The 27,754-nt window shown below is 38.8% G+C and overlaps 2 long non-coding RNA genes, 5 other non-coding genes and 1 gene segment (V, D, J or C); 7 read left to right on the forward strand and 1 right to left on the reverse strand.

The window, feature by feature from the left end:
• Window positions 1-3,983: 3,983 nt before the first annotated feature.
• Window positions 3,984-4,196, reverse strand: LOC131705586 (small nucleolar RNA U3). The gene has a single exon (XR_009310533.1). It is a non-coding gene; the product is annotated as a small nucleolar RNA U3 (small nucleolar RNA).
• Window positions 4,197-7,656: 3,460 nt separating this feature from the next.
• On the forward strand, window positions 7,657-10,167 carry LOC131705149 (Ig kappa chain V region K29-213-like). The segment is given in 3 exon segments: window positions 7,657-7,732; window positions 7,885-8,233; window positions 10,113-10,167. Coding segments are annotated over 3 exon segments (477 nt in total).
• A 2,317-nt stretch (window positions 10,168-12,484) lies between these two features.
• Window positions 12,485-12,595, forward strand: trnal-caa (transfer RNA leucine (anticodon CAA)). The gene is made up of 2 exons: window positions 12,485-12,522; window positions 12,550-12,595. It is a non-coding gene; the product is annotated as a tRNA-Leu (tRNA).
• Window positions 12,596-14,629: 2,034 nt separating this feature from the next.
• On the forward strand, window positions 14,630-14,702 carry trnaf-gaa (transfer RNA phenylalanine (anticodon GAA)). Its single transcript has one exon. It is a non-coding gene; the product is annotated as a tRNA-Phe (tRNA).
• Window positions 14,703-15,326: 624 nt separating this feature from the next.
• On the forward strand, window positions 15,327-15,399 carry trnak-cuu (transfer RNA lysine (anticodon CUU)). Its single transcript has one exon. It is a non-coding gene; the product is annotated as a tRNA-Lys (tRNA).
• A 344-nt stretch (window positions 15,400-15,743) lies between these two features.
• On the forward strand, window positions 15,744-15,854 carry trnal-caa (transfer RNA leucine (anticodon CAA)). The gene is made up of 2 exons: window positions 15,744-15,781; window positions 15,809-15,854. It is a non-coding gene; the product is annotated as a tRNA-Leu (tRNA).
• A 7,224-nt stretch (window positions 15,855-23,078) lies between these two features.
• Window positions 23,079-23,448, forward strand: LOC131705337 (uncharacterized). Its single transcript, XR_009310309.1, has 3 exons — window positions 23,079-23,169; window positions 23,252-23,310; window positions 23,402-23,448. It is a non-coding gene; the product is annotated as an uncharacterized LOC131705337 (long non-coding RNA).
• On the forward strand, window positions 23,444-26,861 carry LOC117395198 (uncharacterized). The gene is made up of 11 exons (XR_009310305.1): window positions 23,444-23,504; window positions 23,934-24,061; window positions 24,139-24,285; window positions 24,401-24,481; window positions 25,148-25,318; window positions 25,423-25,519; window positions 25,613-25,834; window positions 25,907-26,055; window positions 26,150-26,358; window positions 26,476-26,593; window positions 26,675-26,861. It is a non-coding gene; the product is annotated as an uncharacterized LOC117395198 (long non-coding RNA).
• The last annotated feature ends 893 nt before the right edge of the window (window positions 26,862-27,754 follow it).

Here is a 27,754-nt window from a genome sequence, read left to right on the forward strand (position 1 = left end):
TCTCTCTCTCTCTCTCTCTCTCTCTCTCTCTCTCTCTCTCTCTCTCTCTCTCTCTCTCTCTCTCTCTCTCTCTCTCTCTCTCTCTCTCTCTCTCTCTCTCTCTCTCTCTCTCTCTCTCTCTCTCTCTCTCTCTCTCTCTCTCTCTCTCTCTCTCTCTCTCTCTCTCTCTCTCTCACGGTACCTTGCCAGAAGGAACAGAACCCCGGGCCACGCCCCCTTTTGTACGCCCCGTCCCGTCCCCATTGGTCAACGAGGGCAACCGTGGTCAGCCAATGCGTGATTGCCACCACGCTTCCCGACCGGGTCTGTGACGTTGCGCACCGCGGCTCCGCCTGCTCCTCCTCCCCAGCGTCCTCACCGGTCGGGAGGGAAACCTAAAACAAGAATTCACTCTCTCTTTGTCAAGACCACATACACCGCTGTTATTCCACAGGTCGAGACAGAATGCACCACTGCATTTAAAAACAAAGTACAATTAAATCAAATATACTATATATTAAAAAGAAATAACACACAACAGGAAATGTACCACACTGTGCAGACTGCGCCTTTACCGCCCCCTGCTGGCCTTGTTAACGATGACTGCTGATGATGAGGGTGACGCTGCCATTGTTTTACCTCACGCTGTACAGAGGACGTGTCGTCCATTACCGTGGCAGCTGATTGAACTGCTTTTGACTCCAAGAGAAAGTCTCACAGCAAGGAGCTCTAGAATCTCACATGGAGTGTCTTCCTTATGTGGAGACAGTGGACACATGGTGTAAGCACAGCTGGGCGACTTTCAAATGAGAAATACAATTGCAGCGATCCGTCACACCAGAACCGTGTATATAATAACTAATTTATGAATGTATTAATTACAAAATGTATTCATTAATGTATGTATGTATTTATTTATAATTTTCACATGGAACATCCTTGCTCATAATTGTCTAACACCCCCTGTTCTGTGTGTGTTAAGCTGGGTCCACACCTGAACCATCAGTTGCACAACGTATTTTCATTCAGCTGAGTGGCTTATGCCTCGTTTCCACTGTCGGCCGCATGTTTCCACTGCAGGCCACAGAGGCCCTGGCTGGCCGTGGCCTGCCTTCCTGCCTCCCTTTGCTTTGTTGTACCTGACTTGGCCAGACAGCAGACACAGGAAGTTCGTCATCACAGAGCTGGGAGCGTGCGTTTGTAGCCATGGAAACAGAACCATTTAACCCTTTCCAATGGCTGCCGTTTGCAGTGTGTGGGAAAACAAAGAAACTACATTTTTGTTTTCAGAGTGGGCTGACTCAGAAATTCAAAAACAGTTAATGGGTGCTGTTCGAAATATTCAAGTTTTTATAAAAAAAATAACGGGTTCTCATGAACTCCACAACAATGCCGGGACAAAATTAAATAAATAAAAAACTGCATGCTGTGTACAGGAACATTAAAGACAGCAATAATCGGAGCGGGAACAGTCCTCAAACATTTCCGTTCTGTGAAGAAATGGACAGTGTTTTGTGGTGCCGGCCAGTGAATGAGCTGAATGGTGTTGTCAATAGCATAGTAGCTTTCTGGAGATGGCACGATGCAGCAGCATTGCAGTACAATGTGTACAGGTATATATTACTCGAGCTACATTCCTTTCGCTTGTCCTGCGAAACAATTGTAACTATTCCCCCACAGTCTGATAATGCGTTTTTCAAATGTTGATACAGTAGCGCTTGTTAAGCACCTACACCAGGGCTCAGCAACCTTTTAGTGCAAAAGAGCCAAACGGAATGAAATCTTTGAGCAAACGGTCCGCAAAGAGCCAATCGTACAATTAAAAAAAAAACACATAAACGTAAATTCTGTTGACTGGGCCGGCCAGCAGTGTAAACGAGGTATTACATGTGGATGTCCGTGCAGACAGCTGCTTGAAGTTGAGCCGGGCTCTGCTTTCCAAGCAACCTACTGAGCGACTTCTGTAGACATACAGATCACGTGGCAATTCAAGAACTCTGATTGGTTCTTATAATGCTGACTGCATGGCTTGCATAACCAATCATAAAGAAGCGCTCATTTAAAACATAGCGGTAATATTAAAAGATTTCATTCAGCTTTAGGGAATATATGGAATTTAAAATAACAACAGTTTAGCAAGGCGAGGGTTGTGTGCGTCTTTCCATGTATATATAGACTATTGCTTATTCTGTTATTCTCACAGATCGGTATACCGATATCAGTTACTATGAAAGACACTAAACCTTGAGCACGCCTGATCTCAGAAGGGCAGACCTGTTTAATACTTGGATAGAAGACTGCCTGGGAACACAAGGTGCTGTAAGTTTTTCTTTCGGCAGGGGGCGCTATTTCTCCACATATTTCTAATACTGAAATATCCTGGTAGCTCCTGGTAGCTCATCAATTTTGCTTTTATTTTAAACTCGGATCACTGGATTCAGAGTCCAGAGTGCTAACCATTACACCATGGAACCACCCATACAGGTCCCCCATTGCTGGGACTCTCGTCAATTTTGCTTTTATTTGAAACGGTTTCAATGTATTATGTCTGCAGCTATCCTATGGAACAGGTGCTGAAACCACATCCATTCATCTTCCAGGGACAGGTTTCCTGTGAAACTGCAAGCAAATGTGCATAATCAGGCTCTTAAGAACAGGTTAGAGGCTTCTATACCTGTCCTGTTCTGTGAAAAACAAGGAGTGTTCCACACTCTGGAGTCTACTGGAAAAGGAGTGCATGTATTAAAACAATCTGGAAGCAAATGGTTTAACCTGTTGGGGTGACTAAACTTTTATTAGGTCATTGAATCACACAAAGTGGCTCAAAGGACACTATAAATCAATAAGAGTCTCTAAACCAATTAAAACGCTGAATTCATAAAGATGCCAATACATCTTTTAGGGGAATTTTTCTGATCTTTACTCTTTGAAAATATTCACGGTAAGTTGAGTCAGTCAAGCCTGTCTCTCATGGCATGAGAATATCTCTCTACAACCTTAAAATGAGAAAAAAACAAGTAAATACAAAGTATTTACATAAATCTTGCAACCAAAATTCCCCAGATATTTCCTTTATGATATCTTGGAGAGGGCTATAAAAAGAGAAAGGATCAAAACTCACCCTCTTTTCATGCACATCTCTGGTCCCCGGAGAGATCTTAATAAATTCCAGTTGCTCAATATACCAAGATCACTGGATAAAAGTAAGTTTTTAGTCGATTTATGATATATATATATATATATATATATATATATATATATATATATATATATATATATATAATCCATGTGATTTCCACAATGTGATGGTTTATCTTATTTTGCCTAGAATAATGTTAAATATAAAATATTATAAAGATAAAGTGGTATACAGTTTGAACACATTAGAAGATGTTCAAGGACGCACATTTTAATGACTAGTCAACCAGCTAAAAACATTATTTGATTTTCCTGTCTTTATTTTTAACAAAGACAATAACGTTTGCAGACAGCATGTTAGTGTTCTGTTCAGCGAGAAGTACTGAATAACTGTTTGCACTGTTCCATGTTTGTTTTCAGCTCATTGAAAGATGATATTCTACAATGACATTTATCCATTTTACCCTCAACAAAGGTGGCTGAGGCTGCTTCTTCAGCCTCAGCCAGCTCATAATCATGCTGGTGTTTTTAATCCTTGCTTGCAGTTTCCTTGTTATACTAACAGTCATTTCTAATATGAAAATACTGTTTCCAGCTAAACCGCCACATGCACCAAAATGTGAGTGTAACAGATTATTGTGTTCCAGTTTCGGACTGCAAATGTATGTAATGAACTTCTCTTCCACTAGGCGTCGCTTAAAACACAAGAATACACTGTTATTTAATATTAATAACCCTCTTTCCAAACACTACACTAAATAATATATCCTTATCTTTATGAAACTTTCTTTTGTAATACATATCACAATGCTAACAAATACAAAACGCTTTCTTTTCTTTTAGTTGTCATTTATAAAACGTCACGAACCACTCAGACTGTGTTTTCTTCCTCCACACTCAAAAGAGAGCGGAACGGTCATCAATGAACAAGAACAACTACAGTGAAGTAGTATTCAAGACCCGCTTCGCGCTCAGAAGAAAACACTGTAACTCCTCATCATGGTTAGCGAGACCAGACACTTTAGAAACACATTTCACTAGAAACAAACTATAGAAATGATCCCTGAAAGTATAGTCTTAATAAATATGTGGGTAAAACAACTTCCCTACTCCCGGCATGTATCACTGCAGTGACGGTGTATGATTCAGTTTCCTTTCTAGTATAACACTTGTTCATAGTAATGTTAATACTTGCCAATGCGTTTCAAACACAAAATTCACATAATGAAATAACCACTCAATTAAAGTATAATGTAAAAAAGAGAAGTTAAGTAATACCCAGGGTGCACCTATCTATGAATAATTTAAAGAAACAACCAATCACCAATCTCTCTAGCCGGGGGAGGATTCAGTCCCCGCCCACCTGCATAGTATTCAGGAGGAGGAAGGCTCTGGTCATTTCAAGGGTTTTGCTGCAAATGTGTTTCTTACCCTTTAAGTGTCATTGTCCTAATCTGAGGCTACTTTGTCATTTTTGGCGCATTTTTTTAACTGGCATCTTATTTAAATGTTATTTTAACTCTATTGTTATGATAACTTACTCTAATTGTGTTAACCATAACAGTTAAATCTAGATGTAACGTATCAGATTACATAAACACACCTTGTATTCAGTTTTTTTTTTCAAAAAATAAATCTATTGGTCCTCTATGGGTAGAGGCCGATAAGCTGCATACCTGCCGTTTCTACACATTAATATTTATGGAATACACACACTAAATTGAAATGTAATAACACAAAGACTTGCCTTCAGTTAATATTTTAGAAAAATCTACTTTGTTAACAGAAGTACAACAAGCTAGCAGAGAATGGTTTCGATCCATCGACTTCTGGGTTATGGGCCCAGCATACTTCCGCTGCGCCACTCTGCTACAGCTGCCTCAGAACTGAATTACCAAGCAACAGGAAAAAAAAAACTGAACATCGTTTTAACCAGTCACACGGCAGTGGCCGGGCCGAACCATGGAAACGTTACAAATCAAAGATGATCCATTTTCTTTTCTCCCAAATATGTTATGCAAAGTATGCAACTTTTATTTATGTTGCTTTTGTTGGTAAATTAATACAATACATTTTTGCATTCTGCCACGTCATTAGACGAGCAAAGCCCCTTTGTGCCAGAGCGCATTCAGAGGAGACTCGCTGAGAGAATCCGTCTTCTGTGTCAATCAGTACTGCCAGCTTTCCCACGTTGGCGGTATGTTGGTCATCATAGCTGCTTTCCAAGTAATTGATCCGAGACGATTCCCAACCAGTACACCTGTGTTTATGCCCACGTTTCAAATAATTAACATTATAAAAGCAAATCGCATTGTTTTATGTTTTCTAGATGAGAATCAAACACACTTCCGACAACTTCATAGCCCTGCTGGCTACGAACATGTATTGAGTCGGCTGTTTCCTATGACCCTGGTGATACCGAGTGTTTTCCTAGTATCGTCAGCATTAACATTTTTGGGATGCTTGCTGTGCACTCTAGCATTGCATAACAAGCATGTACTATGCTAGGACTTTGTGGCGCAACGGTAGCGCGTCTGACTTCAGATCAAACAGTAGCGAGTTCAAATCACGTCGTGGTCAATATCTGCTTTGTTTCTATTCCACACTACTTCATTTTTTAAAGTGTTTGGATTTGAATGTTTCCGGACATTTATTTATAAAATTTAGCCTACACAACATATTGATTGTATAGCGATCAAACCGAGATTTATTGTGTTGTGATTGTTATGTTTCATTTGATACTGCACAATAAATTAAAGTGACAGAATATCCTGACTCCCTAATTCCCTGGATTTTATGTTTCAAATCCCGGGATTTCTGTATTAGAAAAAGGTCCGGGAATCTGAGACTAGATTCCATAATTATTATGCATAGATGACCTTTGTTTATAGATAAAAACATGATACAGCTAGCTGTTTTTCTTTTAAATATTTTCTCTTACTCTGTTGTTGATCTTATTTATTTGTTGGTTAGTGTTAGATACACATGCTGAAGGGCTTCAATCTTCTCTTTTATCCTTCCTCTCCTCCCTGAGCCTCTCCCAGGGAGTGAGTCAGAGGGTGCTGTCCGGTGCTGAACCTCCAGCAGACCAACAGAAAATGGGCAGAAGCTCTGAGCTTCTCCCAGAGGCCAGGCTGGGAACGTCACTGATCTCCGCCTCACTCTAAACTCATTAAAGAACCAGAGGCACGAAGGGCTGGAGACAGTGCTGTGTATCAACTGAGACAGTGACTTTACTGAAGAATTACACAATTAGATGTAGTTTTCCAGAAAGCTTTTGACAAAGTCTGTCATAAAAGATTAATTCTCAAACTGAACGCAGTAGGGATTCAAGGAAATGCATGCACATGGATTAGGGAGTGGTTAACATATAGAAAACAGAAAGTACTGATTAGAGGATTATCCTCAAAATGGAGCGAGGTAATGTGGAGGTGGAATTTATATCTAACATTTAATGCTTAATCAGCAGGGAGCATTTGCCTTCATAATCTGCTTAGTTACAGTAATTTTGTATCTAAATGACTATGACCCATGATGTTTGTGTATAAATATATGTGTTTTTATTAATTAAGTATTTGCTTATAAGTTTTCATTTTATTATTGCTTCGGCTCAGAACTCGGGGCGCAGTTCCGCTTCAATGTGTCTGTAAGATGTGTTTATACTTCTGCAAAATCATGGCATGCTCCGGCAGCAAAAGGAAAGACAACAGAAACTAGAACAGAGAACAAGGCCTAAACAGCACGAATACGTGCAGGAATGAACATACACTGACAGTACTGGGTAACAACGACAAAAACTATGAAAAACAACTCCTTTTAAGGAAAGTCTCTGTTCATCCTATATGACGTCAATGTACGTATAAATCTCATGAGAATATCTCTCTACAACCTTAAAATGAGAAAACACCAAACAGCACAAACTCACTACACTCTGTGACCACAAGAGGGAGAGAGAGAGTAATAAAATGATGCTCTTTAATCCAGAGCAGTGGTTCTTAACCTGGGGTCCTCAGAGACAGTCTAGGGGGACCACAGGAAAAAACTGGGAACTTTTCACTCAACAGTAGCAATGTGCAAAATCAAAATGTTTGCTGCTTCAATGGATTTGCTTTCCCAAAGTTTATGATGGATCTGTTAACCTGCAGGTCTGATTTTAATATTGTACAATTAATAATTACTTATACTGTGTAAGAAAGCTATATAAATCACAGCTGTGGCTAAGATGAATTGTTTGCGAGAAGGGAGAAGAGAGAGAAAAAGCTTTGTTTGTACAAACTCAACACAAAGACAACTATAAGCTATTTGTTTTTCTTTTGGCCTGCAAGAGAAAACTTTTTTAGTTATTTTTTAGAATGGCAAAGAAACTGCATCAGCTGAAAATGAGTTCAAACTTAAGAGCACTGCTTGGCAAGAAGTGGCTGCTGTGCCAGGGAAGACAATTTGCATAGAAAAGACACTTTGCATTGGCAGCACATGCTTCAGTGCTCTGGGAGTGTTTATAGCCCTGTGAGTTTAACACTTCATGATTGAGAGCTGCCCTTCATGGCAACAGAATCCACAACAACAATGACTTTTATCAGCATCTTCATCTGGGCACTTGTCATCTGCACTCAGGGTAAGAATCATTTAGAAAAACACTTAAAAAAAATCTGTTTGTTGGATAATTTACAAAAGTGTCAAAAAGAAAAGAAAAAGTCTTGCCTTTTAATGTGTTTTCATAATTAATTCAATCATTAATTTAATTTTCTATATTATCTATATTTTCAGAATCCAGTGGACAGTATACTGTGACTCAGACTCTAGCAGTGAAATCTGTTCTCCCAGGAGAAACAGTCGCTCTGAGCTGTAAAGTCAGCAGCGCCGTGTACAGCAATAGTTATGGCAACTACCTAGCTTGGTACCAACAGAAACCTACAGAAGCTCCCAAACTCCTGATCTATGTGGCAAGTACCCTTCAGTCTGGGATCCCAACTCGTTTCAGTGGCAGTGGATCTGGGACTGACTTCACCTTGACCATCAGTGGAGTCCAGGCTGAAGATGCAGGAGATTACTACTGTCAGAGTTTCCACTACCCCAGCAGTAGCTGGGTGTTCACACAGTGCTACACACCCGTACAAAAACCTCCCTCAGCAGGACTGCAGGTGAAATTGTTCATTTTCTGATATTTATATACAAGCTGAAAATAAAGTATAAGTATAAGAAAAAAAAGTAAACCAAACATTTTACTTCTCTTTCAGTAAATGTATATATATATATATATATATATATATATATATATATATATATATATATATATATGAATAAATTGCATATTTAACTTCAAATTGTATTATTTCCTTTTTTTTTCATTTTACTCTTTTAATGATTCCACTTCATCAGCAACACATTCTATATACAAACAGAATGATGTTTATTTTTTTAAAGCAATTGAACTGTATGCATATTGAGATTGATTTATTTATGATCCACTGGACAACATATTAAAAAAGAAGTACAGCAAACAGCAAAGCCCATTATTGCAGTGATGTGTAGTTACACTTTCTGTCTCTGTGGAGTCCAGCTGGATATTTCTCATTGTGTCAATCTGATGTGTTTAAATGTATTTTCAAAACTAATATGAAATAAATGAATAACATTGAACTTTAACATATCTTTTATGAAAATCAAGACACAAATTACTGTTACTTACAATGAACAAACCATGTCTTCTTTTGAAATAGAATTTTACACGTTATTCTTAGTTACTGAAAAAGATATGAATACTCTATTGATATACCTCAGATTATAACTTATTACAATAAAAAAAAACAATGTATCTAAATTGAAATACAAATAAATAAATGAGGTATTAATAAATTCCTAAGTGAATTCTTATTTTTTATTAAGGAGCAGCACATCAGTGTTATTGAAGGCAGTTCATTCTTCATTGTCTTGCCTCCTGTGTCATCCTTGTTACCCACCTGGTCTCCTTCATTCCTTATGTGTGCAGCAGCTCCCTGGCACACATGTCTCAACACTTATGGGCCAGTTCATTCTGAACAGGCAGATTTCTAATGCCCCTCCTAGAGAGCAGGAAAGCACTGAGAGGCTAAACATAAAACTACAGGAAGGATAATCTAACTGTACTGTGAGTCACCCAACCCTATCAAGTCCCACCTGTGTTCACAGCTCAGATCTCATAGAACTGTCTGTGACACTTATTGAAACAGAAGTGCAGCGCTTAACACATATACAAATAGAACTAATCCACTCTTCTATTAAACTGTGAACTTAATGTTTGATTGAATCCCTCTCTGTGTTTGTATAGCCTGGAAACAGGCATCAGTGCCCTGCCAAGCTGCACACACTGCCATCATTCACACTGACCACAAGAGGGAGCCAGAGCACCACTGCTGTCCATAATGTAATAACAGTATAGTAATAAGACAATTGAAATAGGCAGCAGTTATCGTACCATGGTAAAATAAATAGTACCATATAGTACCGTGGTGTAGTGTTGCATTATACTGTAGATACCAGGATACTTCTTAGAAATAAAAAGTACAATCGTATTATCATGGTGGTACTGCATTATAGTACCATAATAGAGCATTGTACATTGATAGTATCGGATACATTGTGTTTTTCTATCATTTGTTTTTAATTATGTATCCATGAACGTTATAGTACTGTATTTAACTTCAGGTTTTTAAGTCTAATTTATTTTCATTGAAAAATGATCTTGTTTTGAAAGCAATACTTAAAAAACGTGAACATGGATACTCCATGCTTTTTAAAAAAAGAATCTCTTTTTTTTCAACAATAAGTCCCTTTTGCCATTGTATAGTAGTGTTTATTTGTTTTCACCCAGTGAACCCCTTTTTGATTTCTTGTTGTTTTGTGTAGAAACCTTTTATTTGGCCATTGTGACTATTTTGTGTTTAGGCTATTTGTTTAATTGAAGTCTTTTGTTTAACTGCAACCTTGCTATTCTGTCACAAATGCTCTTTTTTCAGGTTCAGATGGAACCCTTGTTTAGAAGAAAGGCTGATGGCAGCTCAATCTGACTGATACAAAGTAATCCATAAACTGGTATCGCCCCAGAAGGTTCAACCATGTAAGTTCGAATTTGAATCAATGCTTATAAAAATAATAATCTTCACATTATGACTACTTTATAGGTCTCCCTTTCAGTGCTAATTTCATTATCTATTACAATGCATTTTTATAACTGATGGTGTGATTTGAACTTGGGTGCTATATAATGAATGTTCTAGTATACACATATCAAATACTGGCATTATTATATTTGGAGGAAAACAGTCAGTTGATATAAATGATATGTGGTCCAGTTACCATACCAGGAACCTATTGCTGTTGTTTTTCAGCTCTGATGACTGGTGCTGAACTGAGCAACCAAGAACACCAGAAAAATCGTACCTTCTTACACTGGACCATGCAAATACACAGGTACAGTGAACTTGATAAAGGATTGTCAGTATTACCATTAAAAATGTAGGAATAAAGCTTCTAAATTATTAGCGCAATTTTCTCTGAAATTCCACACAAGGAGCTGGTAGCAGTGTTTGATTTTTATAATCTTTCATAAATAATTATAACGTAGAGGGATTTCTAAATTACAAATACACAATTTATTTATTTTTTTGCAGGGGAACTAATTGGTGTGGAGTATTTGTACAATCAGTTCTCCATGACGACGGTGCCATGATTGAGAGGTTGGAGGCTGGCTCTGATCTGTCTATTGAATGGGAGGAAGATGAGGGATTTCCTGACACCGAAGGGTTTCAGGATCTAACAGTTCCAACACTAGACAGAGAACCTTCCTGCAGCTGTTTCAGTCCAATTGCTCGTATCAAGCTGCAATGTAGCCTATGAGAATCGCGAGCACAATTCAAGGGGAATTAGCTCAAATGGTAGAGTGCTCACTTAACATGTGAGAAATAGCAGAATCGATTACTTAATTCTCCAAATAATTTTAATATATGTGCGTATTTAGTCCCAACGCATTATGGAGATACATACAGTGTGACAATTCTTTGTAACAGAGACAACCGCCCTACATGTGTATTTTAAAGCACAGTCTCCTAATTTGTAATATCCCGCAGACTGAAAAACTGCAGTGCGCCCTCCATCGTATGCCTTCCGAGAAGCACAAAGGGAGATTTTTTTTTTTTTTTTAACAATTGAAGAGTTTTTGTTAAATGAGAATATTTTGAAGAGTTTGTGTTAATTGAAAGTTTGAAGTTTGCTTTCATTTGTAATGTGTTTGTAATGAAATATCAATTTTTGTGTTTTTACCAATCATTGTACTGTATACTAGCTACTGTTGCATGTCCATGATTTTGCTACTTAGCTTCCCATATGGTCTAGCGGTTAGGATTCCTGGTTTTCACCCAGGCGGCCCGGTATGGGAACGTCTTTGTTATTGTTATTTTGTTACAGAACTGTGGTCATACACATATATACACACACACACACACACACACACACACACATATATATATATATATATATATATATATATATATATATATATATATATATATATATATATATATATATATATTATACAAAAATATATTTACAGAATGATGCAAATGTATTTGACTCTATTCACATCCCCTCACATTTTTAAAATCCTCCACAGGTTGGATTGGATACTGTATAAATGCAGAACCAATCGTTCCAGATGGAAGAGACCATTCATTTTTAAATATATGTAATTCGATTTTTCATTTGATATTATTTGTATTGAGGCAGGGAGGCTGCAGTTGTTTCTAAGCGACAATGAATCTTGAATAACATTCTTAGGGTTCGTGTCATATGACTTTGTCTCATCCAACCTGTTTCTGGTGACGTCCAGTGGATTATATTTGGAATCTTTTGTCGTTCAGTATTTTCTCAGACGACAAATTAATAGCTCAATTGGTTAGAGTGAAAGAAACTTCCTCCAGTCAGCCCTGCTAGTTCAGTTGGTCAAGCATGAGACTCTTAATCTCAAGGGCGTGGGTTCGAGCCTCACGTTGGGCGTCCATTTTAAATACAAATTGAAGATGTTTCTTTGAGACAACGGAGCAATGTCTGATTCACATTGTATACAATATTGCAACAAAATTACTTATTGGTCATTGTCAAATAGCAATTGCTATTGTAAAAAGCATGCATCGTTTATAGCTATAACGATATTGAAATAAAGAATCTTACTTTTCTGGGTTTGCTTCAATCCGTTTCTTTTTTACAATTGTCATTACATCATTCATGGAGCATCAGTTGGTATGTGCGTAATAAACCCAATCGGGCCTTGATACGACCCCCAAGAGTGTGCTGAAATAAATAATGTGGTTTTCTACATTCACAAACGCAGCTTGTCAGAATGGCCGAGTGGTCTAAGGCGCCAGACTCAAGGACTCTGTCTTTCTAAAGAATTGTGTGTTCTGGTCTCTGAATGGAGGCGTGGGTTCAAATCCTACTTCTGACAGTTGACTTTTACTTATTTTTAAAAATAATAAATTTCAGCACTCAATACCATTTTAATTTCCATTTTAAATCGGACTAAAATAGTGTTCCTAAAACAGATTGCATTTTTGTTGTAAAAAGACTACTTGTTAAAGTCACTGAAAAATATTTTGTGTCCAAACATGTTATTTAACTTGATTGTTTTAAAATTCCAAATAACATATTACTTTGAAAAACATCTCCGTCGACCACTGGATCGTGGTCTCAGGCTGGGATGTGGACCATTGAGAACAGTATAAACCATCTATTACTAGACGCAGCTTACAGGAGAAATGCCCTCTTTTAACATGCTAGGATGATCGACTTCGGCATTCTCCAACTGCTGTTTACATTTTCTAACACGTTATGAGGAAGAACAATATTTTGGTGTCCAAACATGTGTTATTTAATTTGATTGTTTTAATATTCCAAATAACATATTACTTTGAAAAACATAATATATGTTTAATACAGTCCTATTTGAGTATTTAAAATATGGTTATATTCAGATGCCAGCAACGGTGTGTTAATTTAACGAAGCGCCTAACGCCGCTCGGAACGTTCGCATTTTTAAATCCTAACGGTCTCTGCTCAGCTGAGTGGAATGTTCACGAGCCGGTTGCCTAGCAGCGTCTCCCCCTCCTTCTCTGCCCCGCCCTCTCGCCCTCTCTCGTTGTACCAGCTAGGAGTTCAAATTTAGCTTCGTTATATTAGCGCAATTCTTTACTAACTTTTACAAATTAGCTTATTAGGGGTTCGTGTTTTTAAGATGGTTCAGGTGCACTCCGGGCAGACTGACTGCAGCATCCTTACAGTATACCGCACTGCGCTCAGCTTTGTGTGGCCGCTGATACACAAAATAATGAACGACTGTTTAACTAAATCACATGTATTGCTTTTTAATGCTAAATATGTATCTGGTATTCTAAGTATTATCAACAATTAATAATTCAGCTCTATTCATATTCAGAATGTAATACAGTATTAAAACTATCAAACTGACTGGAAACATGGAACACATAAGTGCTGTTGTGTATAGACAATGTCATAAACGCCGAAATGAACATGGACAGTCTTTATTAAGGGCTGACTCGTTTAGATGTTAGAGAGATCTAGGTGTACTGGACAAATCTACTGGATTTTTTTCCAAATCGTAAGTGTACCGCCTGTGATAATACATTTATTTATACAATTTAGCCTATACAACATATTGATTGTATAGCGATCAAACAGATATTTATTGTATTGCGATTCATTTTTATGTTTCATTTGATACAGCACAATAAACTAAAGTGAATCTGAAATTACTGTTGACCAGTCTTCATTGACACAGTTGGGTAATAAAGTCATATTAACACTTCCTTGCATGAGATAGTGAAAATGTGCGTAACCTTTCAGTAAGTATTTTAAATTCATTTGGGAAGGTTTAAGATTGTGAAGAAGTTTAAATATGCTGCGTATTTGCGCATTGGGAACTTTGCATAATGACGTTTTTATTAATGCCACTTTCTTACGGACAGTAGTCGGGGTGATGATACAAGACCAGAACCAATAAACCTGTTATTTGCTTGTCCTTTCACTACCATATTCTATTGTGCTTGTTCAGAATACGCGTGAATCCTGAAAACATCTCGTTAATATTTAAACAAAGCCAGCATTCACTTTATTGATCACCCTGTGGATTAACCGCTATTGGAATACAGATGATTGTGTTAAAGATGTTAATAGACTTTCTATGTACACGTTTTAGAGCTAAGCGTTTCTTGAGGCAGTTCAAGCGCGGCACTTTCAGGCAACCAGTTCCAGTGTTTGCCTTTTGGACTTACTCTGGAAGGAATACAAAAAAAAAAAAAAACATTTGTTGAGAACCGCATTTGGGAGAAAACTTAACAGTTTCGAAAAGCATTTGTAAAGGCTTCGGATTCTATTATGGTGTTGCCGAGCTGTTGAACGTTTTTCATTACAGGTTTACTGGATTGCCAAAAAGAATGCTATCTCGAAACATCAGTCTAGTCACGCCAAAATAGCTCAGTTGGGAGAGCGTTAGACTGAAGATCTAAAGGTCCCTGGTTCGATCCCGGGTTTCGGCAAACAACAAGACGTTATTGGTTTTGTATTATTTTGAACTAAAAAAAACAGAGCACATTTATTCTTCAGCGTAATTGGATGAAATAACAGCGTATCAGAGTGCCATTTTCTAATGTGATTAAGAAATGCAAAAAACATTGTCCCTGGGTGGGCTTGAACCACCAACCTTTCGGTTAACAGGCGAACGCGCTTACCGATTGCGCCACAGAGAACAACCTGTTAAGCAGCCAAAGCATACGGGAGTGATGAGCAAGGCGAGATTCTGCAGAACGTGATCGAGGGAGCAGAACTCATCAGAACCTGAGATCACATCTAAGAAGAAAGCAACACGGGGCAGGAAATTCTATGTAATCAATTATGGCAGCACAGCATATGCCGTTTTGTTAGATAACACCCTGGGAGACAACAGAGCAGTGTGTGTAAATAGCTACAATGGAAACCATATACTTACGACTTAATTTTGATACAGAACTGTGGTCATGTGTAATCTGTTTTCATTATGATAAGAAAACTACAGTTCAGTGGATTATATTTGGAATCTTTGGTTCTGTCATTCACTATTTTCTCAAATAAGGTGACAAATTAATAGCTCAGTTGGTTACAGTGAAAGAAACCTCGAAAAGTCAGCCCGGCTAGCTCAGTCGGTAGAGCATGAGACTCTTAATCTCAGGGTCGTGGGTTCGAGCCCCACGTTGGGCGTCCTTTTTAAATACAAATTGAAGATGTTTCTTCGAGACAACGGAGCAAAGTCTGATTCAGTTCACATTGTATACAGTATTGCAACAAAATTACTTATTGGTCATTGTCAAATAGCAATTGCTATTGTAAAAAGCATGCATCGTTTATAGCTATAACGATATTGAAATAAATAATCTTACTTTTTTGGGTTGAATTCAATCCGTTTCTTTTTCTTAGAATTGTCTTAACATCATTCATGGAGCATCAGTTGGTATGTGCGTAATAAACCCAATCGGGCCTTGATACGACCCCCAAGAGTGTGCTGAAATAAATAATGCGGTTTTCTACATTCACAAACGCAGCTTGTCAGAATGGCCAAGTGGTCTAAGGCGCCAGTCTCAAGGACTCTGTCTTTCTAAAGAATTGTGTGTTCTGGTCTCTGAATGGAGGCGTGGGTTCAAACCCCACTTCTGACAGTCGACGTTTACTTATTTTTAAAAATAATAAATTTCAGCACTCAATACCATTTTAATTTCCATTTTAAATCGGACTAAAATAGTGTTCCTAACACAGATTGCATTTTTGTTGTAAACAGACAACTTGTTAACGTCACTGAAAAATATTTTGGGTCCAAACATGTTATTTAACTTGATTGTTTTAAAATTCCAAATAACATATTACTTTGAAAAACATCTCCGTCGACCACTGGATCGTGGTCTCAGGCTGGGATGCGAACCATTGAGAACAGTATAAACCATCTATTACTAGACGCAGCTTACAGGAGAAATGCCCTCGTTTAACATGCTAGGATGATCGACTTCGGCATTCTCCAACTGCTGTTTACATTTTCTAACACGTTATGAGGAAGAACAATATTTTGGTGTCCAAACATGTGTTATTTAATTTGATTGTTTTAATATTCCAAATAACATATTACTTTGAAAAACATATATTTTTTAATACAGTCCTATTTGAGAATTTAAAATATGGTTATATTCAAATGCCAGCAACGGTGTGTTCATTTAACGAAGCGCCTAACGCCGCTCGGAACGTTCGCATTTTTAAATCCTAACGGTCTCTCCTCAGCTGAGCGGAATGTTCACGAGCCGGTTGCCTAGCAGCGTCTCCCCCTCCTTCTCTGCCCCGCCCTCTCGTCCTCTCTCGTTGTACCAGCTAGGAGTTCAAATTTAACTTCGTTATATTAGCGCAACTCTTTACTAACTTTTACAAATTAGCTTATTAGTGGCTTCGTGTTTTTAAGATGGTTCAGGTGCAGTCCGGACAGACTGACTGGAGCATCATTACAGTATACCGCACTGCGCTCAGCTTTGTGTGGCCGCTGATACACAAAATAATGAACGACTGTTTAAATAAATCACATGTATTGCTTTTTAATGCTAAATATGTATCTGGTATTCTAAGTATTATCAACAATTAATAATTCAGCTCTATTCATATTCAGAATGTAATACAGTATTAAAACTATCAAACTGACTGGAAACATGGAACACATTAATTGCGATCGATTCGATACCTATAGGATTACATAAGAGCTGTTGTGTATAGACAATGTCATAAACGCCGAAATGAACACGGACGGTCTTTATTAAGGGCTGACTCGTTTAGATGTTCGAGAGATCTAGGTGTACTGGACAAATCTACTGGATTTTTTCCAAATCGTAAGTGTACCGCCTGTGATAATACATTTAAAACTAAGAAAATGTACAAGCCATACAACGAAAAAAAAAGAGTACAGTATCTTACAAGTGATTGTGCTTCAGCTCATGTCATTAATGTGATTTCTTGTCCTAGCCATTTGCAATATGATGGTAAAACTACTAGACAGTTACAATTGCGCATTAATGAGCGAGCATAAAAGTTCAATTAGGAGAAAATATATTCATCCACCACTAGCTAGACATTTTGTAGATGCCAAACATTCCGTTTCAGATCTTAAATTCTGTGGCATACAAACATTTTCAAGATCGCAGTGGTGGTAATGTCACGGGTGACGAATGTGTTGATTATTATTTTATTCAGTGTTATCACTTGTGATTTTTGAATTTTAATTGGATTGGTTTTCCTTTTTTGCACAGTTTGTTTATTTGAATGATTGTTTTATTTTTGAGCATTAGATGCATTTTAATGTGTATTTGTTCACTTAACCATACGTCATCCACTCTCTGGTCCAGACCTCCTCTTAGGGCTCCTGTCCAGACGCCTGTTTGGGCAGCCCTCTCCATAGGGTGCTGCGCTTCAGCTGAAGTCCTCAGGAGAGATCCTGATATCCTGACATAAACCACGAACGCAAAGGTTCTTGTCAGTACCTCTTTTCAAATGTCTTCAATCACCAAATTCCGCAGTCCTCCCAGAGTGAGTCTACGAGAAAAAATAACAAAACGAAACTGACACTGTCCGTGCACAAAAAAACCCCAACCACTCGCTGTCTAATCTCGTCCTCTTTATTTTCGTTTACTTCCCTCAGCTTCTCTCTCTTTCCTATTCCGGTATCTCCTAGTTCCATGCTCCCAGTCTATTAGTTCCTCACCCTTTTTATACCTCAAAGCCCTTCTAATTCCAGGTGTGTACAGGTACCTGCAATTGTTTGGGGCGGGACCTGAGGTCCGTGTGCACAGTGCTTGTGATAAACAAAACAAAAAATACTTTAATTACGAACTCCGTTTCACCCGTGCACCAAACAAAACAGAGAAATAATAATCAACACAGCAAAAACACAGTGCAAAGCAAACGGAAAATTATGAAAAGAAAAAAAAACGATCTAAATAAAATATTCACACAATACTAATTAATATGTGCAGAAAATAAATAAATAAACACAGGCATAGGGTCATTTGTATACACATGTATTTATGTTTCTTTTGGTGGCAAATTAACCCAATACATTATTGCATTCTGCGACGTCATTAGATGATCAAAGCCCCTTTGTGCCAGTGCGCATTCAGAGGAGACGCGCTGAGAGAATCCGTCTTCTGTGTCACTCAGTACTGCCAGCTTTCCCCCGTTGGTGATATATTGGTCAGTTATAGCTGCTTTCCAAGTAATTGACCCGAGACGATTCCCAGCCAGTACAGCTGTGTTTATGCCCACATTTCAAATAATGAACATTATAAAAGCAAATCGTATTGTTTTATGTTTTCTTTACTATTAAAGCTGAGAATCAAACACACTTCCGACAACTTCATAGCCCTGCTGGCTACGAACACGTATTGAGTCGGCTGTTTCCCATGACCCTGGTGATACCGAGTGTTTTCCGAGTATCCATGTTTGGCATGCTTGCTGTGCACTCTAGCATTGCATAACAAGCACTCACTACGCCAAGATTTCGTGGCGCAACGGTAGCGCGTCTGACTCCGGATCAAAAGGCTATGTGTTTAATTCACTCGAGGTCAAAGCCTCGCTGCTTCAATAAAAAAAAAAAAAAAAAAAAAATTATTTCCAAAATATCCTGACTCCCTGATTTTATGTTTCCAATCCAGGGATTTCTGTATCAGAAAAAGATCCAGGAATCCGGGATTGGATTCCCTAATTATTATCCGTAGATTTCCTTTGTTTACAGATGATGTAATTGGCATTGAAAAAGTGATTGTGAATCATAGAGGTGGAGACCTACATACAAAATGAATTCAATGGGAGTCTTTTTGGACACACCCCCTGAATACACTGTCACCAATTGGGATGAGCGAGGAACTGGATTTGGTAGCTTTATCATTTAGAATTTGGCCTCCTTTATAATTTGGTTGTTTTTTCATTAATGTATGTAATATTTTGTTCAGTTATTTATAATCTATTTAATTAACAGTGATGCATTTAGAATTAGTTATTGAAAACCAATGAAAGGTGAATGATGCTTTGTTTAATACAGTATTGATGGCTGTGTTGTTGTATATGTTATGATCCACTAGACAGCATATTAAACAAGAAGAACAGTAAAGCCTGAATCACAATATTGCAGAGATGTGTATTATATACACTTTCAGCCTGATTTTCGCTGTTTGTGTCTGTGTGGAGTCTGGCTTTATATTTTTGACTGTGCAAAGCCACAGGACTTTTGTGAGCGGGGCCTCTGTTTAGAGGAGCAGCGCACGCCGCCTTCACTGGAACTTTGATTTGGAGTTTCTGGATGTTTTGCTTTGCTTTTTGTACACTGGGCTGTATGTCCTCCATGAGTTCCCATAGCTGGTAGCGTCACGTGAGTGTGTGTGTGAATAAATCCTGAGTGCCTGTGTCTCTGTCCCTCCCTCTCTGCCTCTCACCTGCCTGCCTGCCTGTCTCAACCGCTGTGAAACACACACTTCTCACACACTGGATTGAGAGAACTGACTTTTTATCTGCTTGAAATAAAATGAAAGGAACGTACTTCTGATTGTGCAACCATTCTTTAAATTCAATTGTATATATTAACATGGTATGCACCTCAAACAGATGGAAGATTGAGTTTGTGAGGCTTCTTTATCTAACTCAGGTTTTAACTTATTATTATTATTTATTTCTTAGCAGACGCCCTTATCCAGGGCGACTTACAATCGCAAGCAAATACAAATACATTCAAGTGTTACAATATAAGTCATACAATAAGAACAAGAAATACAATAATTCTCAAGTGTGACAAACCACAATTCAATAATACAGCAGATAATAGTGAAAGTTACATCAGGATATGATTAAATAGTGATAGTTACATCAGGATATGATTAAGTACAAAATACTACAGATTAATCACTTGGCAGATTACAATATTCTGAGGTACAGGATTAAATGCAGTAAAATAGGGGGCAGATAAGAGCAAAATAAAGCATATTTAAATGAAGGGTGATAGTGTCCCAGGATACAACAGAGGAGTTCTATAGGTGCTGTTTGAAGAGGTGAGTCTTAAGGAGGCGCCGGAACTTATAATAAATTATAATTAACTTATAATAAAGATAAAGTTATCTCAATTTAAGACACATTTTTTAAATAAGCAATTCATATATTTCTGAGTGAATTCTTATTTTTTATTAAGGAGCAGCACATCAGCGTTATTGAAGGCAATTTATTCTTCATTGTCTTGCCTCCTGTGTCATCCTTGTTACCCACCTGGTCTCCTTCATTCCTTATGTGTGCAGCAGCTCCCTGGCACACATGTCTCAACACTTATGGGCCAGTTCATTGTGAACAGGCAGATTTCTAATGCCCCTCCTAGACAGCAGGAAAGCACTGAGAGGCTAAACATAAAACTACAGGAAGGATAATCTAACTGTACTGTGAGTCACCCAACCCTATCAAGTCCCACCTGTGTTCACAGCTCAGATCTCATAGAACTGTCTTATTGAAACAGATGTGCAGCGCTTAGAACACAGATACAAAGAGAACTTATCCACTCTTCTATTAAACTGTGAACTTAGTGTTTGATTGAATCCCTCTCTGTGTTTGTATAGCCTGGAAACAGGCACCAGTGCCCTGCCAAGCTCACACACTGCCATCATTCACACTGGCCACAAGAGGGAGCCAGAGCACCACTGCTGTCCATAATGTTTACTTGCTCTTATCTACACCCTATTTTACTGCAATTAATTCTGTACTTTTGAGTACTGTAAGATGTCACAAGTGTTATTTAATCTGTAGTATTTTGTATTTAATTATATCCTGATGTAACTATCACTGACACTGTTATCTGCTCCGTTATTGAATGGAATTTTGATATACTTGTACTTGCTAGAACCGAAGTCATTGTATTTTTATCTTGCTCTTATGTATTTACTTGTACTGTGATTCTTGAAATGTATTTTTGTTTACGACTGTAAGTCGCCCTGGATAAGGGCATCTGCTAAGAAATAAATAATAACAATAATACACACACACAGAGACACACACGAATACACACACACACATACACACACACACTGACACACACACATACACACATACACACACACTCACAAACACTCTGACACACACACACACACACGCACGCGTTGGCAGCACGAGAGGGAAGGTAGAGAGAGAGCGCGAGAGGACGAGCAGAGCGAGGGTGCAACACGAGCCGTCATACCGGTGCAGCGTTTGAATTTTTATTGTTGTCAAGTCATTTTCATCAAGTCCCAAATCAAGTCTCAAGTCAATTCTTTCACATCTCAAGTCTCAATTCAATTCGTTGAAGTCTCAATTCAATTCGTTCAAGTCTCAAGTCAATTCGTTCAAGTCTCAAGTCGAGTCCGAGTCCCAGACTCGAGTGCACAGCTCTGTCTAAAGGGACCTCGCAGTAGAATTGAGGTTGTTCAGCACAAGAAAGAATATCAAGGCGACGGAACAAGCCTGCTACAAAAGCGGCGCTATACTAAACATTACCGATGCGTTAGGAATAGACACCATTCATTTATTCATGCTTTTACATATCAGCTAATTGCATTCCGCATTTACAGAAAATACATGAATATCGTGAACATTTGATAAAATCAAAAAATCAAAAAATTCCACTGACTCACACTGCTTTCACTTTTTACCATTTACTTCTCGCCCTTAGCTTGCGTCTCAATGCGTGATGACGTTTGTTTTGTTGACTCGGTTGCCATAGGAACGTTTAAAACTCTGCGACAAACTTTACTCAAATGCACAGCTGCACAGAACACACACCCTCAGACATGTGCTGTCTATTCACGGGAGCAGACTACTGAACCAGTTAGTTCAGATGAGCGCTGGATACACAAGAAACAATCTGACAATTTCACAAATAAATCCGTTTGTGTTCAACCCTATGAGAGGTGGAATGTAACAAAAATGTGAACTGCAAAAGACAGAGCGTCAAACATCAACGACAAAGTTCAACATTTGAATTGAAATAACAGCTGTCAAATAGACAAAGCACAACACTCGAAGATAATGTGCCAAATTGAAAATGCTCAACACGTTAATTGAATTAATTATACATAAAATAATGAATGTAATTAAGCTCAAAAATTGAAATGGGAACTTCAAATCTTAAATAAATTGATTACAATTCAAATTTCCAGCACGCCATCCGATTTGTGTTTAGTCTGTTCTAAATCAATACTGCGCGTTGTATTTCAGGTTAAGCGCTGTGCTTTCCATTTGCCACTAGGTCATTCTATTCCCCGGGACTGCCCCTGTCATGGCAAATCTGACATAGAAGAGATGCTTTGCACTGTTTCTTAAATCGAGTGGCCTCAAATAAAGTGTCTACATTAATGTCTGCCTTGCCTACCTGTCATTCTGGTGAAATTGTAAAAATGTGTAATTGACTTGTGGATGTTAAATGTCAAACTGGCGCAGGCAACACATCTGCCTGGATTCCTGCATGATATAAATGTGTTTCTTCATTTGCGCGGCCTGCTTTTCATTATTCATTGGGGTTTGTTTACTACATGCCTCCATAACGGAGCCTTTAATCAGACAGTCCTTGTCGGTGACAGTCCAGTTTGTTCCGCACGTACTTCTGCCAAACTTAAATTCAAAGTACAATCTTCTAAATGGGTTATTATTATTATTATTATTATTATTATTATTATTATTATTATTATTATTATTATTATTATTTATTTTAATTAACGTACTGATTGAAAATTAGAGGACTAATATGAAAGAGGTGCGCGCATCAATTGCAGCTAATTAGCTCCCATTAGCACCTGAACCTCTTTATAAACCCATTGCGCTCTAAGGAACACTAAACTCAACTACTGACGGTTTTGTTTTTATTATTGTGTCTTTATAACGGTGAAAGAAGTTCACGGTCGGGGCTGCCTTGGATTTAATGATGCCGTGTTGTCTTAGATTTGGGTAATTGTTGATCTTTTCTCTACTTTAGAAACGTTCATTTTATTGTGTGTTTCTCACATGCGTGTTTTTGTTTCCAATGCAGAATAACATTGCTGTTAGCAGTGTTAGTCACTGAAGTTTGGACGCAGAACCCCCCTCTAGGTACGATAACGGTCGCTTCAGCAGAGCTGTTCTTTTAGCTTCCTGTTTATTTGCCGGTTGTGTGTTTTTCAAGTATCGTTGTCTTCTGCAGGCTCGGTGAGGACAGAATGTCAAGGGAGTGTGATGATGATGATGATGATGATGATGTTGGAGAAGTCTTTTGTTGGGAAAGTATTTTCGCATCAATGTGATTGGTGAGTGATCATTTTTCTTGAATGGAAAGCTTTTGATGTACAAAGCCTGTTGACTCGTAATGTAATGACGTGAATTAAGTACAGAGTACTTCTGCACTGTATGGCAGCAACGAGGCTTTGTTTTTGTAAGATGCAGAGTATGAAAGGCTCTTGCGTTAGCTTTAAAAGCATGTTGCTGTTCACACTAAATAGACCTGTGTTGCTACAACCTTAGTCAGATTTGTTGACTGCAAGCGCAGAAATAGGGATCATTTACTTTTAAGCTTACTGTTCTGAATGGGTGTATAATTCTACTTGTATGAATCGTTTTTACAAAATTGCAATAAGTAGATGGCACTGGACGGTGGGGGTGTTCACTTTGTTATATCTCTACCTTGCTTGATCATGTGTACAGTTTCTTGAAAGGCCAACTGGATTTCTTTTCCATAGACAATAAGGGGGTGCTTGTGTCCCTCTCTCCAAGACTGGCTGCACAGTGTGGATATAGCTTAACTGTTGACTTCTTGGGAAATGCCAAGGTCCTTGCTTCTGTGCTGAGCTGCTTTGCTCAGAACACAGTGAGTCATCATTTTATTTCTTGTAAACTTGTTTCTAATGGTGACATGCTGGCACTAACTTTATCCTTTGTTTCCAGAATGATGAGACCTACAAGCTGACAGTACAAATCAGTGTCTTCTCAAACAGTGCTATGACTTCAGCTTCCTCCTATGTTCAGAGCATGACATGCCCCTATTCTCCATGGGCAGAGAGGGAGATTATGTGTGAAAGAAACTACATGGAGGTAAAGGCTGTTGGGATGTGATAATGCTGTTCAGTATAACTTGTTGGGTTGTGTGGGTATTTTTAATTGTCACTACAGAAGTGCTTCACTCGTGATTAATGTGAATTCTCTTTAGGTTTCTGTGAGAAGAGGTATGCCACTTATTGAGCCAAACTTTGTTCAAGATGATCCTGATTGGTCCCTTGCATACCCTGAGGTAGAATCATGTGACTTTGCATTTGCTTCATTCACGTCCCCTTGGTCTTGCCTATTGAGGTCTACTCTACTGTCTCATCTAGAGGAAGCAAAAATCTAATGCCCCCCTAACTTTAACCTGTCTCCCAAGAGGGTGGCCATATTGGAATTGTGTGGCATTTAAGGCATTGGCTTTGCATGTATTCTGATTGCTTTGGTGAAATATGATTGTGGAGAAGTTAACCCTTTCTTGTCAGTGTGTAAGCCTTGTATTTCAACCACTGAGATAGTGGCTTCATATGTGCAGGGTTATAAACCCTTCATGCTAAATGTGTCCTGATTTACTTTTTGAAGTCTGCTGCATAGGTGCAATTTCAGGTATTGTCCTAAAGTTTGGTACACTGATGTATTAAGGTCCAGTACAAATGAATGGCTGTAAACTCTGCCTGTATCGGATACAGTCTACTTGCTTTCACGTAGGCTCTTTCGTACGCAGTTGCATTTGAGGATTTACTCTGTTCCATTAGATGCCCGCTGAACCTAGAACTTTCAGTGATGCGTTCTTAAACTTTCACCTTTTCAGTTTTAGTTCCTGTTTATTAAACAAGACATCTGTTATGACAAATCCTTTAGACTGGGGATGCTTTGTGTTCAAACTCCCTAATCTAATGAGATTTTCTTCTGCTAGGCAACTGCTGCTGACAACAGCATCTGGAAAATTGTGTTCCATCTCCCAGCAAATAGAAAGACAACCATGACTGTTGCTCAGGCCATGACAAATGGCTATGGCATAAACACTACACCAACTCGAATTCTGGTTAGAGCTGCATACAACTCCATAGAAAGCCAGCCTCAGGTGGTAAGTAGTCTAGGCTTCATTGTTGTCTAGTACAGTATATCCAGACTATGAAGGTAGATTTAGTCTTGCTTTTATTTTAGTAAGTTCCCCCTCCCCTCCAACAGATCCAAACTGTACCAATGGCTGTGCTAAGATCAACCACCTTTTATAAGCAAAGATGGATGGTCATGATGGTGGACACTGCAGTTGCATGTCCTACTGGTGAGTAAGCTTTTGGAGGGCAACGGTGATCAAGAACTGTTCTAGGTTTAAGTGAGTTTTCTATACCAAGTCTATGGTGTTCCTTTCTGTCAGATGGAACAGCCTTCACAGAACAGATGATTACATGGAATGTTCCCCGTGTTCTACCTCCCCTTGTTCCGACACCACAAATTACTACCCTTGATGTTCAAATGGGAGGTGATGGCCGCAAGCTTGACCCTGCAACGATTCATAATAGAGATTTATAAACTGGATGTTGGTCCCCAGCTAATCACTGTAAAAATTCCTGTGGGAGCTGATGGTGGATATTACAAGGTATGTAGAAGTTCAACATTTAAGTCATTCTCATTTAAAAGCTTGCTTCCTAAGATGCTTCTGTGCTTTCAGAGCCATGTATTGGACAACACCTATGTGATCTCTTACTCTATTGAACCAATGCTGGAGCATACCTGGCAAGATGGGCCTGAGAAGACCAAGTACACAGTACTTCATCCAATAACCACTCCTTTCATGCCTCGGCCACCAGTTGTCAAACAGTATGTAGAACTTGTCTACATGCAGTAAATCGAAGGGATTTGCTGCAGTGCTCCACTTCATATCCTTCATTTTAACTGCATGCTTTAATTTCAGACACTGTTCCTAAAGCCAGAGTGTTCAATGTGACCCTGGGGACATTCCTGCCTGATGTGGAGCTGGTCAAAATTATAGTTGGACCAGAGACGTTAACTGTGCCAGAAGCCAACCTAAAAGGTTATAATGTCCAGGAGCATGTCTTTCCCAATGGATCCAAGACCTACACTCTCCAGGTGCCATTTGAGGACCCCAATGTGAAGCAAAAGGTAACATCCCACCTGTTCAACCATTCAATTGCCCTTTGAAAACACTTGCTTCCTGTGGACGTGTTGCTTGCTGTCTGACTTTGGGTTTAATCCTACAAACCCTTGCTTTTCTTTCAGGTAACTCCTCCAGACACCAGAACCTACATTCTGCCCCTGACCTACTTGCTAAATATAGTGCCAGAGAATACACCCTTTACTCATCCTGCTGTAGTTGAAGCCATTCTCAAAGACATCAGTAAGTGCCTGACTCTTTGGTCTACAACTTCCCTTTTCTAACCAATCCAGTCAATTGCCACAACTGCTCTTCCTCTTGCAGTTCCACCTACAGTAACTGGCTACTGTGATGGTGCTGCATTCTATACCATGGTAACATATGGCAACATGGGTCGCAACTGGATTCCTTTTGTGGGCTCAAGAGAACTTGGTGGAAGTCTGCTTGCCCTGTACAAGTATAATGCCAACTCTACCAATTTCTGGATGACTGTGCCATACAATTCAGCTGATGCCACATACGAAGTAAGTGATGGAACTTTAAAATGTGGCTTAGCTGTTTTTGGGTTCACCACATTACTGACCTGATGTATTGTCTATGTAGGTGATCAGTTCTTCAGGCATCAGAAGCAGGCTTGACTTGACCTTGAAGGATATTGGGACCATGGTTGTGGTGGCTGACTTCTCTCTGTCCTGCAGTTTCCCTACAAAGATGATTGGTAACTCTCCTGCAGACCAAGCATTCTGTATAATAGCTGCATGAATTGGTATTTAAGCTATAATCTGTTTCCTTAACCTGGATCCAAATGCTGTGTTTCAGATTGCTTCACCAATGGAACTATGGCAGCTCTTGCTGTGAAAGTGGAATCTGTCCCCAGCTTGTCTCCAAGTCAACTAACTTTAAGGGATCCAAGTTGCCGGCCTCTTCAGTCTGATGCTATCAATGCGGTTTTCTACTGCAATGTCAACTCCTGTGGAACAACTAGAAGGGTTAGTATTGACACATCGAAAATCCTATTTGAGGAAGTTCATGTTGACAAGGAGTGGCCACAACACACCTGGATCATTCTGGGGACCCATGGTGACCTGTGTTTTGTATCCGCTGAATTGCTTGCATGAATCGGACACTTGTCATCTGAAGGATGCCACCATTGTATTGATCAAGGTGCTGTGATACAGGACATGATTCTTGGATATGGTATTGGATGTGCTGCCTCTAGACCTTTTGGGTCAGTTGCAGTGAACTGAAAGGAGCATACTAACTGGGGATGATCTTGTGGTTAATACCGAGGACGGGACTAAACTAGTAAATGAGTTAATACCAATTGCAGCTCAAGGGTCGCCAGCTGTGTATTTGCAACAAACCCAAAATAACTGCTGTTGCCCTCCTAGAGGTTACTAAAAC

Source organism: Acipenser ruthenus, chromosome 35 (assembly GCF_902713425.1).
Source record: "Acipenser ruthenus chromosome 35, fAciRut3.2 maternal haplotype, whole genome shotgun sequence".
Taxonomy (NCBI): Eukaryota; Metazoa; Chordata; class Actinopteri; order Acipenseriformes; family Acipenseridae; genus Acipenser; species Acipenser ruthenus.